We start from the raw sequence: 12,831 nt of genomic DNA on the forward strand, positions 1-12,831 counted from the left end.
AGACTCGTTCGTCTGATTTCGAGCGTCATGATTATGTCTTTGAAAATGCTCTTACTTGAAAATGTGGTGTCTGTAGTCATAAAATATTTTGTGAGACTTCTGTGAACTAATTGTAACTCTGCAAACTAGTTTTCGGTAAATGAAACTTTGAAACTGTACTTTTGTTGCCTGCTTGTATCCTGTAGTAATGTATGTAAATCAAAAGATACCCATTTAGTTTTAGTTCTCAGTGTAGCAATCTGCATAAATTATTAATAAATACAGTGTCACACTGCACGTGTACAAGACCCACTTCACACAGTTACCTTGTTCAACAGCAGAATGGAACTGTGCTTTGCTGACAACCTCACAGGCCCACACAGGGAGCCAGTTCTGGGAAGACAATAGGTAAGATTTTAAACTAAGCACTATGATGGTCTACCACCCAAGTTCACACTTGTTGTGGATCCATTACCTTCAGCCACTGGTATAGAGACAGTGTTTAATTTGAGCCAGTGGTTTCTGGTGCTCAGCACCGGCACTTAATAATCATCACTGGTGCTTTTCATGAGAACCAGTTAAGGACACATTCATTTCTGGTAGGCGGGGGGGCGGGGGGGGGGGGGGTAGATTAAAGTGATTTTCCTAAAATCACAGGATGTTGAGAAGACGCTGAGACTCGAACCTAGTTCCCGAGCACCACAGTAGGCAATTCTGACCATTACACCACATCCTCTCCCCACTTTCATGGTTAGCAATTAGCTCTGTTTTAGGCGGCCCTAACAGGAGAAAGGGGCTGGTCCAAACTGCCTCCGGATGAGAGCTCCGGCCCATTTTCTTTTCACAAATTAACCACTGGGCCACACCCCTTTTTAAAGACCCCCCTCCCTCCCCCAACACACACAATCTTTTTCACCCCACTTAAAGCACTGGTGATTCCCATCCATCTTGCTTAGTTTTTTTCTAAGAGCCTCCATAGTTTTTCCTTCAAACATGAGTGTGCTACTCCCAACTCTAGTTTCAATTGAGAGGCGGCTGAACAGGGCAGCTCCATCACTACTGCCTTGAGGGGAGAGAGGTAAGGGTGGCAGCTGTTACAGTGTCACTCAACAGTGGGGAGAGAGGCCATTGGTTGGGATAGCTGCCTGTCTTCACCTCAGTCAGGATGGCATGCATTAAATGTATTACCTGAGCACATTTCCATGCTGTCATTAACCAATAGTAGATTGAAAGGATGCTTGTGGGCATGCTTGTGTGCGGGCAATAGGTGGCATATTCACTCTTGCAGTGTGCTGCTTGTTAGTAAGGGACTCTTCTTCACTGGGAAATAGGCAATTGGAGAAGTGTAAGCAGGGGCGGCTCTAGGCTCATGGCGGCCCTGGGCCGGGAGCGTAGGTAGGGCGCCCCGGAAGAGGCGGTCCGGAATGGGCAGAGCGCGGATGCCAGTGAAGAGGGGAAGGGGAGGGGGGGGGGGTGTCAGGGTGTTTGGAAGTGAAACAGAGCGGAGGCCGCCAAATTCCTGCCAGGGGACACCACGTAAATATGTATCCATCCTCAGAGGATTATTACATTAAGGATATATATTGGCGTGGTGGCCCCTGGGGTTTGGTGGCCCTGTGCAGGTGCACAGCTTGCACATGCCTATGGCCGCCCCTGGTGTAAGGTGCAAAATAGGTGAACAGGTGTCAAGTTTGCGAAATTCCAAAGAGACCTGGAAACATGACATGATTCCCAAATGTTCAATACGTAGGCCTTCAAGAAAAAAACATGTTATCCACTCTCTTTGATCTGAAGGTAGAAAACGAGGTGCGTTGCACTTGCCTGCATAATTCTCCTTAATGCTGAGTATATTCACTGTTCTCCCCAAGTGCCCTTAACGCCAACCTCGGACTAGTTCTCCGTCTCTGTCATTTGGCGGAGTCCATATTGGGTGTGTGTGGCCCTTAAAAGAGCATTCTGTCTAATCTTCTGGCTGACGAGCCAGGTCACTGGTTACCATGGAAATGGCTGGAGTACATATAACAACCTGCAGCTTCCCCTACAGCATGTCATCTCCCATGGACATTTGATGGTGGTCACCGGTCAGATTTTTGGAGGGTTTGGCATTCAATATACACAAGATGAAAGGAAACTCCGCCGAGACTGCTGTTTCCCGGTGCGCTTCTGTACAAAGAGGTCGAGCACAGTTTGGGGGATCTCCACGGAGTGGCGCTGAAGCACGTTTTACTGCAGCAAAAAACCTGAAAATAAATACAGATCTCCAAACGCCGAAATAATTTCTACTTTTTTTAAGCTGACGTGGGAAATCTATCCCCTGTGATTTGCCAATCATCACCTGGGTTCGGTGTAACGAATTTTGTAATAAATCTGCGTAGTGAACGGCCAATAGTGAGGCACCTGTCCATGGTCCTGAACTGCAGCCAGCCCCTCGTTTTCATACCGAGGAATGTTGTGTCCGCTTTCTGCAGACCGCGGCAATAATAATAAAATCGAGGAGTGTGGCGGGGTGGGTCGGGGTCAGTCTGATCCTTTTCCTCTCAGTAGGATTAAGGGAGCTCGGCATTGGTTCGGCTTTGATTTCTAAGCGACTGGTTTGCCTTCCAGGTGAAAAGGTGTCTCCTCAGTGAATGGGGTGGGGGGTGGGTCAGTTAGGTCCGTGTCTTCCCTCTGGGATTGAGAGGGTTCCTCCGCGTGCAGGTTTGATTTATGTACGTCTAGAAAGAAAAGGTGTCTCCGCGGCGTATTCTCTCCGTCCCCAGATCCCCCGGCCCCCCGCTGCTTGGATCCGCCTCCCTCCCGCCACCCTCCATTCACATTCCCTCCTCCCTCTACGTCTCAGCCCTCTCCGTTTCAATCAGGTGTCTGCTGCTTTTCAACTTCGCCGTTACTGCCCCCTCCGCGTCCTGCTCGCCAGGAAAACCCAGTCCTCGCCCCCCACCTCTCCAGGAAGCAGCAACGTGCTCTGAATGTGGGCTTCCACTTTGCCAGGACGCTTCTGCTGCCAGCCTCTCTCTCGCTCGCTCCCTCCACCTCCTCCTACCCGGACTGCCAGCATGCTGCCTCTCCGCCAGCCCATCTGACACCCCCGAGGAGAGAGGGATCCGGACTAGGCGCCCTTCGCTTCCAATGCCGGCCCCCCGGGGCGCCGTCGCAGCAGGGGGTCGCGGTGAAGGCTGTCCCCCCCTGGGCCTGCCCGTCGCCGTCTCCAGCTGATCTCGGGGTGACAACAGACGCTCACGTTGCTGCTGCCGCTACCGGTTTGTTGTTGCTGCCGGAGCCACTTGTCTGTAGTATGTGGTAGCCCGCCTCGGATGTACCCATGGCTTCACTGTACCAGCGGTTCACGGGGAAGATCAACACCTCCCGGTCGTTCCCCGCTCCACCCGAGTCCAGCCACCTCCTGGGCGGGCAGGGCACCGATGACAACGCCGCCAAGAAGCCCCACCGCCCCCCGCAGGAGGCCAGGGCGCTGTACCAGTACCAATACCAATACCAGCAGAGGAATGACTGCGAGGAGGAGAACGTAAGATACAAATCTTTATTGCTAAATGTAATAACTCGCTGTCTGCCTCCCCCCCGTGCCACGTACCTACCCCCAGTAGGGCTCTTTAGTGATAATTAAACTGCGCGTGAGCCTCTGGAGGAGACCAGTTAATATTCCAATTACTCGTCTCTCCCCAGCCTCGGTGGTTCCCAACCGCAGATAGGAGCCCGCATCGATTTTCTGGAGAGGCTGCGAAGGAAGCTGCTCCTTGCATTGGCTTCGTAGAAGTTTAACCTAACAAATTCCGGGAGCGGGAGCCGCTCCTGCGGGGCATACTGGAAAGGTGCGCGAGGGCCCAAGGTGCTCTTGGGTAGTTCTCGCGCCCGCCATACGGCTATGCCATAGCATGGGCAAACAAATGGAAAAATAGTGCGAAAACCACCAGCAACTAGTATTTTGGGGCAACTGGTGTGTGTTTTCGTTTTGCCATAATAGTTAGCCAATCAGGCCAGGGTATGTCAGAAGACGTAGAGAAATATATGCATTATACCACACAACCTAGCTTAGCATACTAATATTGTACTCCGCATAGGTACACATGCGTCTATTTGGTGCAGGTTTTGGCCGTCCCATGTTGGGTGAGCGCACGTGCCCTCACCGCGCATACTATTTTTGCGACTAAACAGCGCGTGGAGCCGATATCTATATCACATTGCTTTTTTTTGCAAGGCACGCGCCGTGTGTCAAGGGGATTCGAGGACAGCTCCTTGTTTGCACATACTGCGAATGCAAACATTTGTTGATCCGCGGCGCTCTGCCATTAAAAGACATCTGTTCCCGCCACACCGAAGGCCAGTTGTGCGTTCAGACCATAAACACGCACTAAAGCCAGAAGATTGTTAAAAGCAATATTTGAACGAAGTGTTGGTGCGATACAGGGGGGCATCGTATACACGGTCAACCCAATCGCAATTTGCACGTGCATAAATCGCTGATCAGAAGCTGAGGACCGGGGTGGAGTGGGTGGGTGGGGGGGTGCGTGTAGCTATGTTGCTATTCGTCCTCTAAAACGTTTCTTGTAGGAGAAACGTGTTTTTTTTATTTCTAAAGGTGTTAGTAAATACATTCAAATAAGACTGCTCGCATCTGTTCACTTGTCACCCGTTTTACCACGGAGGAGATGCGTGTACTTTTCTTCCTTGCGGTTTAAAGATGGACTCGCTTCAGAAGTGGCAGCCAGGCTGCTCAAAAACACTTTAGAATCAAAACTGTCGGCTGGATTGCAGTTGCCAAACCCGTTACTGCTCTATTTGCGAAACGTATTCAACTGTTATGAGGCGAGTTAACAGGAACAAAGTGTGAAAACTGCATTATAGGGTTATCAAGTCAGTGCTGTATCCCAACTAACCACTAGGTGGCGGCATCCTAAAGCAAAGATGCTTCACCTGAATCATTTGTGACCGTATAGGCTGTATGTTTTTTTATTTGCTTATTTGTTTTATTTATGTTTTATGTCTTTCATTTTGCTAGCAGGGGGACTGTTGGTTTGAAACGTGAGAAATACCGCGTGCCAGTACACGGTTAATGCCCTTCGGCACATTTAAATGATTTAACGCGCTGATAACGTCTTCTAACGAATCCGCTGTAAAATGCTATAAACGCTAAACCTTTACAAACAGATTTGGACATTAACACATTTCAGTGATTTTCAAAAACACAATTAACAGGTTTTTATTATTCACAATAATATTCCGTGGACGGATTTGTTGCGTAGAGCGACACTCCGTGAGAAAGAAACCGACACCAGTATTAGCAAAAATAGGAGAAACACGGCAGCACGGAAAGGTCGGGTGTTGTGGTGTGCTTGGAGTTGATCCGACGCAGCCTGTGTTTGTGGCGCGCGTGATTCTCGGCTAGCCGGATCCGTTTCCCTGTGGTGACGGGAGAGCGCTGTTCCAGGTGCTGAAACAAGCCCCAGACATGCTGTTGGGTAATGGGCTGTGGTTTATGTGCGCATGATACCAGCAGCTGACCTCAGCAGCTCTGTCGCGCGCTAGCATCCCTCAACATTCGAGCAGGCGCTGGACAGAAGGCATGTGTCTGGCTAACAGGAAAAGGGGCTTCTAGAATTATGTTCTGTGCCTGTCGTCCAGAAGCACACGACTTTTTTAGAGTGCCCAGTGCATGCCAGTGACACACGTCTTTAAAGGGAGGGCATGGGCAAGTGCATAACCATAATGCGTATTATGGTTCACGTGAAGACGCACTTACAGTTTATACATCGACGGCTGCGTCTTTATGGTCCGGGTTGTTGTTTTCTGTCAGTATGCACAAGTTAAACGCTTGTCTCCTCAGTTAGTCATGTGTATTACAAATAAGTGTTGCTGTGTTAGACGTGCTGTAGTCACTGTTGCGGTGGGGGTTGGAGTTCTTACCTTTTCCCCACACACGTGTGCATTAACCTGTACCGAAAAAACACGCAGAGAAGACACTTGCAATGCATTTTTCACTCTTTAAAAAATACATCCCCCAGGACGAGCGAGTGGCCTTCATTTGAGGTTGAGTGGACTCTCGAAAGTGTCAGGCACATGAATACTCTAAATGATGTTCGCAATTCATTTTATTATATTCATTTTTGTTAAATGTTTATATAAAAAAATAAAAGGCACAAAAGAATATACAGATCTTAATTGGACTATCCCAAATTAATTTTAATATTAATGTTGATGTGTCGGGCAAACGCGTGCTCCTGAACATTAATGTCACCTAAAGATGAATGAATGTATAATCAGGTGGTGCCTGGTAAGATTCGCACCCTTTCCTGCCCACTTCCGCCTTGCCCATTCCACACAGTCCTCTCCACGGTTGGTCGATCGAGTCATCAGTTCTGCGAGGTGATCAGTCGTCGTGTTATTGGGACAGTCATTGCTGACGCTGGCACAGAGAGTCAGCTCCACCCATCCACGAAATTACCACTTTCTCTCCTCTCATGCACGCATGATTTTTTCTTTTTATTTCTGCAAATTGGTTGAAGCACGTGCGCCCCCATTAGAGGGAGATTTCTTCCGTTCCTTCCTCTTCCGACGAGTCATACTGATTAATGGGTTTAATTTTTGCAAGCAATTGCCGGGAGGCGCTGAATAAGATACAGGCGACGCTCGTGCGAGAGCCTCGTCCCTTTTAATTATAGCGGCTTTAACAATGAATGAATCAGGTTTATGAGGGGGGCGTCCCCACGAGACCCCTTTCTGATCTTCACCCGGTTCCTCTTGAGTCGACTTTCAGTGGTTCGGCGCCTGATTCCAGCTGGAGGCCCGGGGACTGGTGTGGCGCAGCCAGCGTTCGAGGCCTTGACACTGGTGTCATTTCTATGGCTTGAACCCCAGGTGTCACCAGACAAGAGTGTGAGCTTCAGAGAGAGGGGCGTTGGCTCCGCCCACATGTTGGGTGTCGGGAGTACATGTTTTGATTGGGCAGAAGTTGTGTGAATCCACCAAAAAAGTGCCTGCGCTGCAGCTGTGATTGTTTTTTTTAATCCGGTTGAAGGAAACTTGTATTTTAAAGGGCATAGACCTGACATTGGAATGCTATTAAAGTGTCCTAGATAACTAGATCATTTTTTTATTTTTCTCTGGCAGCAGCAAAGATGATAGGAGGGCAGCTATTAGCCTACATGAATTTACAGTTCAACTGTCACTTGACCCTTTAACCTAAACCAATATGATTCTACAGATCTCTGCTTACTCACAAATACATATGTCTCCATTCCCATGCTTTTTGCCTGTAAAGATGCGCATTACCATACATCAGACCTTTAAAACCAGACCTATTGGCATTGCCAATGCTTGCTAGTCAACAGGGATAGACATCTGGACTGTAAGACGCGGTGTGTAATAAGTGAGTAAATACCACCCATCTGGGAGTTGTCAGCGTCTATGTCATTACTAGACCCACAAACAATATCACCCCTGTATTTTACTTTCCCCCCTGTATTTACTTTGTGAAATGTCATTAATTTATTTTTGGACAGTGATGCCCCAAGACACATTGGAGAATATGGCTGCTACTTGGAGAAGGCCTCAAACGTTTCGAAAGCACTCTGTCTCTCTTCCTTTCATTTTCTCATCTTGAATGTCTCTCCCTCGCCTTTGTCAGTCTTTTGCAATCTCTCTCTCTCTCTTTTTGCTTGCTCACCCCTATACTACTTTATCTTTCACTTCACCCTTGCTTCTCTGTCTCACCTTCCTCTTTTCCTATGTTTTTTTAACTTTCCCTTTCCTTCTCTTTCAACTTTAATAATACTGACATTTCTAAAGCGCGATCAGCTACCTCACAAGGAGGTATCCCGGCGCTAAGTGGGCAACTCTTGTTAGGCAGGAAAAACAAAAAGGGGGGGAGAGTGCTTATCTTTTCTGGGCAAATAGCCAGGTCTTTAGTAGCTTCTTGAAACAGGATTCAGTCGTGGCAGCTTGGATGGCGACCGGCAGGGTATTCCAAAGTATTGCAGTGTTAGCAGAAAAGGACCTGCCACCGAGTCTGGCTTTTTTGGCGCGAGGGACGAGGAGCTGAAGCCGAGCGTTAGAACGCAGGTGCCTCTCCTGCTGATACCTGGGAAGTCTAAGTTTTAAGTAATCAGGACAGGACCCCTTAAGTGCTCTGAACGCCAAGGTTAGAGCTTTGAACTTTATTCTACTAGCCACAGGGAGCCAATGCAGGTCGTGTAGATGCGGAGAGACATGCTGTCTAAAAGGGATGTGTTTTAGCAGTCTCGCAGCCGCATTCTGCACGATCTGCAGGCGATGTACCAAATATTTGGGTAGGCCAAGATATAGGCCATTCGCGTAGTCCAATCTGGATGTAACTGTTGCATGGACTACCATTTTTCGGCAGTCTGCTGGCAAAAGCGCAAGGAACTTCCGAAGGTTCCTAAGTTTGAAAAGACAGCCAGTTGTGACTTGTTGTATGTGTGACGAAAAGGAGAGACCCTCGTCCCATCTGACACCTAAGTTCTTCGCATAGGTGCTAGGAGGAGGGGGGGGGACCCATTTCAGGAGGCCACCACAGGTCAGAGGGAGGGCGATTATGTTTGCCAAAAAAGACAACCTCCGTTTTGCCAGCATTCAGTTTTAATTTGTTAGTATTCATCCAGCTGGAGATATCCCGAAGACATCCCCTCAATTTGCTGAAGGCTGCCTCAGATACGTCAGAGAAAGGGAAGACTAATTGCGTATCATCTGCATACGAAATTGCCTTCACTCCCCATTTTGAGATCAAGGTAAAGAGTGGGGCTAAGTAAACATTAAAAAGTAATGGGCTGAGAGCCGACCCCTGAGGGACGCCACACTTGAGGTGTTTTGGTTTTGAGGTGAAGGTGCCCAGCACTACTTTCTGGGAACGATCTGTAAGATAGGATTGTAGCCAGCCCAATGCTCTGTCTTTCAGACCTATATCCTTCAGCCGTGAGATCAATCTGTCGTGATCCACTGTATCAAATGCGGCTGATAGATCCAGGAGTACCAGCATGGCTGATGCTCCTGAATCTAAAGACCATCTAATCGACTCAGCCACCTCAATGAGGGCAGTCTCAGTGCTAAATCCCGATCTGAAGGCTGACTGAGTTTCATGCAGAATCTCGTTGTCCTCGATAAATCTGTTCAATTGACGTTGTATCAATTTTTCGAGCATTTTGCCCGGGGCTGCTACATGGGAGATTGGGCGGAGATTACTTAGATCATCCGTAGCGCCATTTGGCTTCTTTTTCAGGGGAAGGAGAGTGGCGTTTTTCCAACAGTCCAGAAATATGCCTGATGCAATGGACGTGTTCCATATGTGTAAGAGCGGTAAAGCGATCGCCTCCGACATCATTGAACAAAGCTTAGGCGGGCAGGGGTCGTCAGGGGCTCCTGCTTTACATTTTTTTATTTCCAACAGGGCCTCGGCCAAGGGAATGGGGTAAAAATGGGCTAGGGAGGGGGAGGGCAGCACTATGTCGGTCATATCCGTCAATGCTGTGGGCTCGGGGCTAATGAAAGAGGCATAAACCTTCTCAATTTTTTTATCAAAAAAATCTGAGATATCCTCGCAGAGTTTCTCCGACGGAGTGACTTCAGTCTCAATAGATGAGGGCTTAAAAAAAGATTGAACAATCTTGAAGACTTTTTTGCTGGATTGCTCCGCTCGCTGAATGGAAGACGCAAAAAATATCTTTTTTGCTTTCCTTATGGCTTGGTGGAGACCATGGAGGGCTTCTTTATAGCAAGTTTTTGCTGAGTTGCAGTAGTTTGGCCGCCACAGTGGCTCAAGCCTTTTACCTTTCTTTCTCTTACACCATTCCCTTTCTTTCTCATTTTTCTTTCTTGCTCCATTCTCCCTCTTCTCTCTCACTTTTCTTTCTCTTACAATAAGTTAACCAAAAAATAAGTAGTTTGTGAAATAAAGTGAGCTCTAGAATAAAGGCACACTGTGTGTGCAGAAGACAAACACACCATATGTCTTCATATAAAGGACCATCTCTGCATGGAAGCATGGGTGTTACTGACATGGAGACATCATTACCTCCCAGCTGATCTTTTCAATGTTATTTTATAAAGCTGAGCTCTTAAACATGGCATATTAAGTTTTAGTGTCTTCAATGGACTCACAGGCTGCCTTGTGGGGTGAAATTTAGAAGATGCTTTCTAAAGGGACTTTAGGATTTAGCAGCAGTTTGTCAAATAATGCGCTACAATAGTTCAAGAGATGCAGTAGCACTGGGACCCACCCTGTGGACAGGGTTGGACATGGGACAGAAAATAGTCCTGGTCACCAAAATAAAAGTGGCCCTTATTAGTGAATTAGATAGTTAAAAAAGTAGGTAATGTTTGCAATTTTGAACCTGTAAAGAGACACGCTGTGTAAGTGTTTTGGCAGGAATGGAAGACAGTATGGAAAATAGATTTCTTCAGGCAATCTTTGTTTTAATATCAGGGAAATCAATAGTAATACCCGGCCCACACGACCACAAAACAACCCCACTAACAGGCAAAAAAACACAACCCGCACACTGACCTGTCAGATCAGCCCATTGGGACTTGCCGGATTGCCCTATGGTGAAAAGAAAATAGGGATGAGGCCAGATCAACCTTTAGAGCCTAGGCTTCAAAACAACAGTATACAAAGAGATGGACAGCTCTGACACAATAAATAAAGAAAATAGTTATACCAGAAGGCTCTGAAGACATGGCTTTTCAGACAAGCTTTTTAACCTATTTTTTCTTACCCCTGTTGTGTTACTGTCAAATTAGCGCCAAGAAACTAATCAGTGTTAGTGCGCTCAATAAATAATTTAATAACATAACATAACATAACATAACATAACATAACATAACATAACATAACTTATTATTTGTTATTGGTAAGGGAAATTTCTATATGTTTCTTGAACAATTTCAAACAGAACAATATTTTTTATATTGATCAGGATACCTTGTTATGCAGAGTGAGACAATGCACACAGGTTGAAAAATGAGTTTTTTTTTTGCTTTATCTGGAGTTTAAACAAAAAAAGTAAAAAAGAGTATATAAATATTTTTGTGGAGATGAAAACAATTTCACAATAACAGAGTATTGTTCTGAAATAGTGCACAGTCCTTGCTAAATGCAATATGTTAAGGTGACGGTCATGCCCATTATTCAGGGTTTTGGTACCGCCATCAGATATGCCACCCAAAATGAAAAAAAGACCTGCTCATGGAGTTATATACTAAATGTCTGGTAAATTAGAGGAGCAGAGATCTTTAATAGAATTGCAGCATTTGTGAAGATCTTGTTAGGTGTGGTCCTGAGATTTGTTGTTGACACGTTTCGGCCTGGTGGTTCTAGGCCTCTTCAGGACTGGGAAAGGGTGTGTACCAATGCCTAAAAAGATTAATTGAAATTATAGTCATTGGATCTACATGACCCATGTATACATCAGTATCAATCTATGTGGTGTCAATGAAGAAGAGTGAATGAATGAGGCGCACATGCTTGGCGCACACTGGTGCAATGCAAGGTATAAAAATATATATGTACCACCTTAAAAACCTAGCTGTGTTAAAATAGGCCTTGTGCTAATAGCTGCCCCATGGCTGTGTGGATGCAGATTATACTGCCAGGCAATATCACAAGGGTGTCCCTTTAACATCACAATATATCTATAAAGTTTGAAAACATCAAAGGAGTGCACCGGCATGTATACAGTGAGACTTTAAAAAGCAATGTATGTAGCTGTGCATGCAAGGTGTATCCTCTGATCCTATGGTGTGGGGCTTACCATCCGCTGTGAGAAACTGTGGAAACCAGACAGATTCCACAAAGATGCTCACTTGAGCATATGAAATGCAACTGCTGAATAAAAACAAAGATGAACCACAACCTAGATTAAAAAATGGGGTTACTTGTTATTAAGATGTCGTGACACTCCATGACGGTACAAAAGGGGGTGGTGATGGACGGAGAATCTGAACCAAACAAACACTCACACCCAGTCAACAGATCTGGGTTTAATCCATTGAGACCTACTTGAGGGGAACACTGTCAGTCACCCGGGGGTCTGATAGGAGGTCATCGCCTCTTTGTACGCGCTGGCGAGTGTGCTCATGTCGATTCCACGTCCCTTGAGACTATCTCAGCCTTCTCCTCTGAATTTGCGGTGGTCAGCTTGTAGGTCTGCTACCGTAGAGGGAAACTCTCTAGCTGTAGAGCGGCATGTTCTTGGCGGCACGTTATCAGTGTATGGAGGTATATCAGCTGTTTCTAATCTGGCGTGGTGGAGGTGGTTACAGGATCACTTGACAATCTCAATGTTTCAGAGTCAGCACCTCTAGACTCCTGACAGGGCGTCTTGGAGCTCTAATATAGATCTCTCATGGTGACCAATTGCTGTAACTCGCTTTTGGCTTCCATTAGACTAACCTGAGCCATGTCTCTAATGATGAGGTTCGGTACCCCTAGTGATGGTCAAGGATCATACTTCCTTAGTAGTCATTTAGACAGTTGTACTGTCAAAGTGAGATATGCCACTATTGAGCCACAAAAATGTAAAACTACAAAATGTCTGCTTAGACAAAGTAAGTGTGGCCACAGGAAGACTCAATAGATTGATGGTGAAGATGCTTCCTTCAAAGACTTACTAATTCTGCACTAACTTGTTGGTTGGGAAATGAGGCTCTCTGAACTGCATCATAGGATTTGTAGTTGATCAAGTGTTTTTGCAGCTCCTAGGCAACAATGCATTCTCAGTATGTGTAAAACACTCATATGGTGATGGGAGGAAAGCTTGCAAATAGTGTAAACTCCAATCAATCCCCCTGGGAGGCATTCCAATACATCATTTGACACTCACTGTG

The 12,831-nt window shown here is 46.4% G+C and overlaps 1 protein-coding gene across 2 annotated transcripts in view; it reads left to right on the top strand.

The window, feature by feature from the left end:
• DPP6 (dipeptidyl peptidase like 6) overlaps window positions 1-12,831 on the top strand; it is a 2,152,278-nt gene that overhangs the window by 490,353 nt on the left and 1,649,094 nt on the right. The window contains exon 1 of one of the 2 annotated variants that reach the window (XM_086941473.1): window positions 2,930-3,502. The exons of the other annotated variant lie outside the window; for it this stretch is intronic. Within the exon in view, the coding sequence (XP_086797599.1) occupies window positions 3,299-3,502 (204 nt within the window). The 5' untranslated portion in view covers window positions 2,930-3,298. Of the gene's footprint in view, window positions 1-2,929; window positions 3,503-12,831 lie in introns of those variants that run through there. 2 annotated transcript variants of the gene reach the window in all.

The sequence above is a fragment of the Lissotriton vulgaris genome, chromosome 10, assembly GCF_964263255.1.
Source record: "Lissotriton vulgaris chromosome 10, aLisVul1.2, whole genome shotgun sequence".
NCBI lineage: Eukaryota > Metazoa > Chordata > Amphibia > Caudata > Salamandridae > Lissotriton > Lissotriton vulgaris.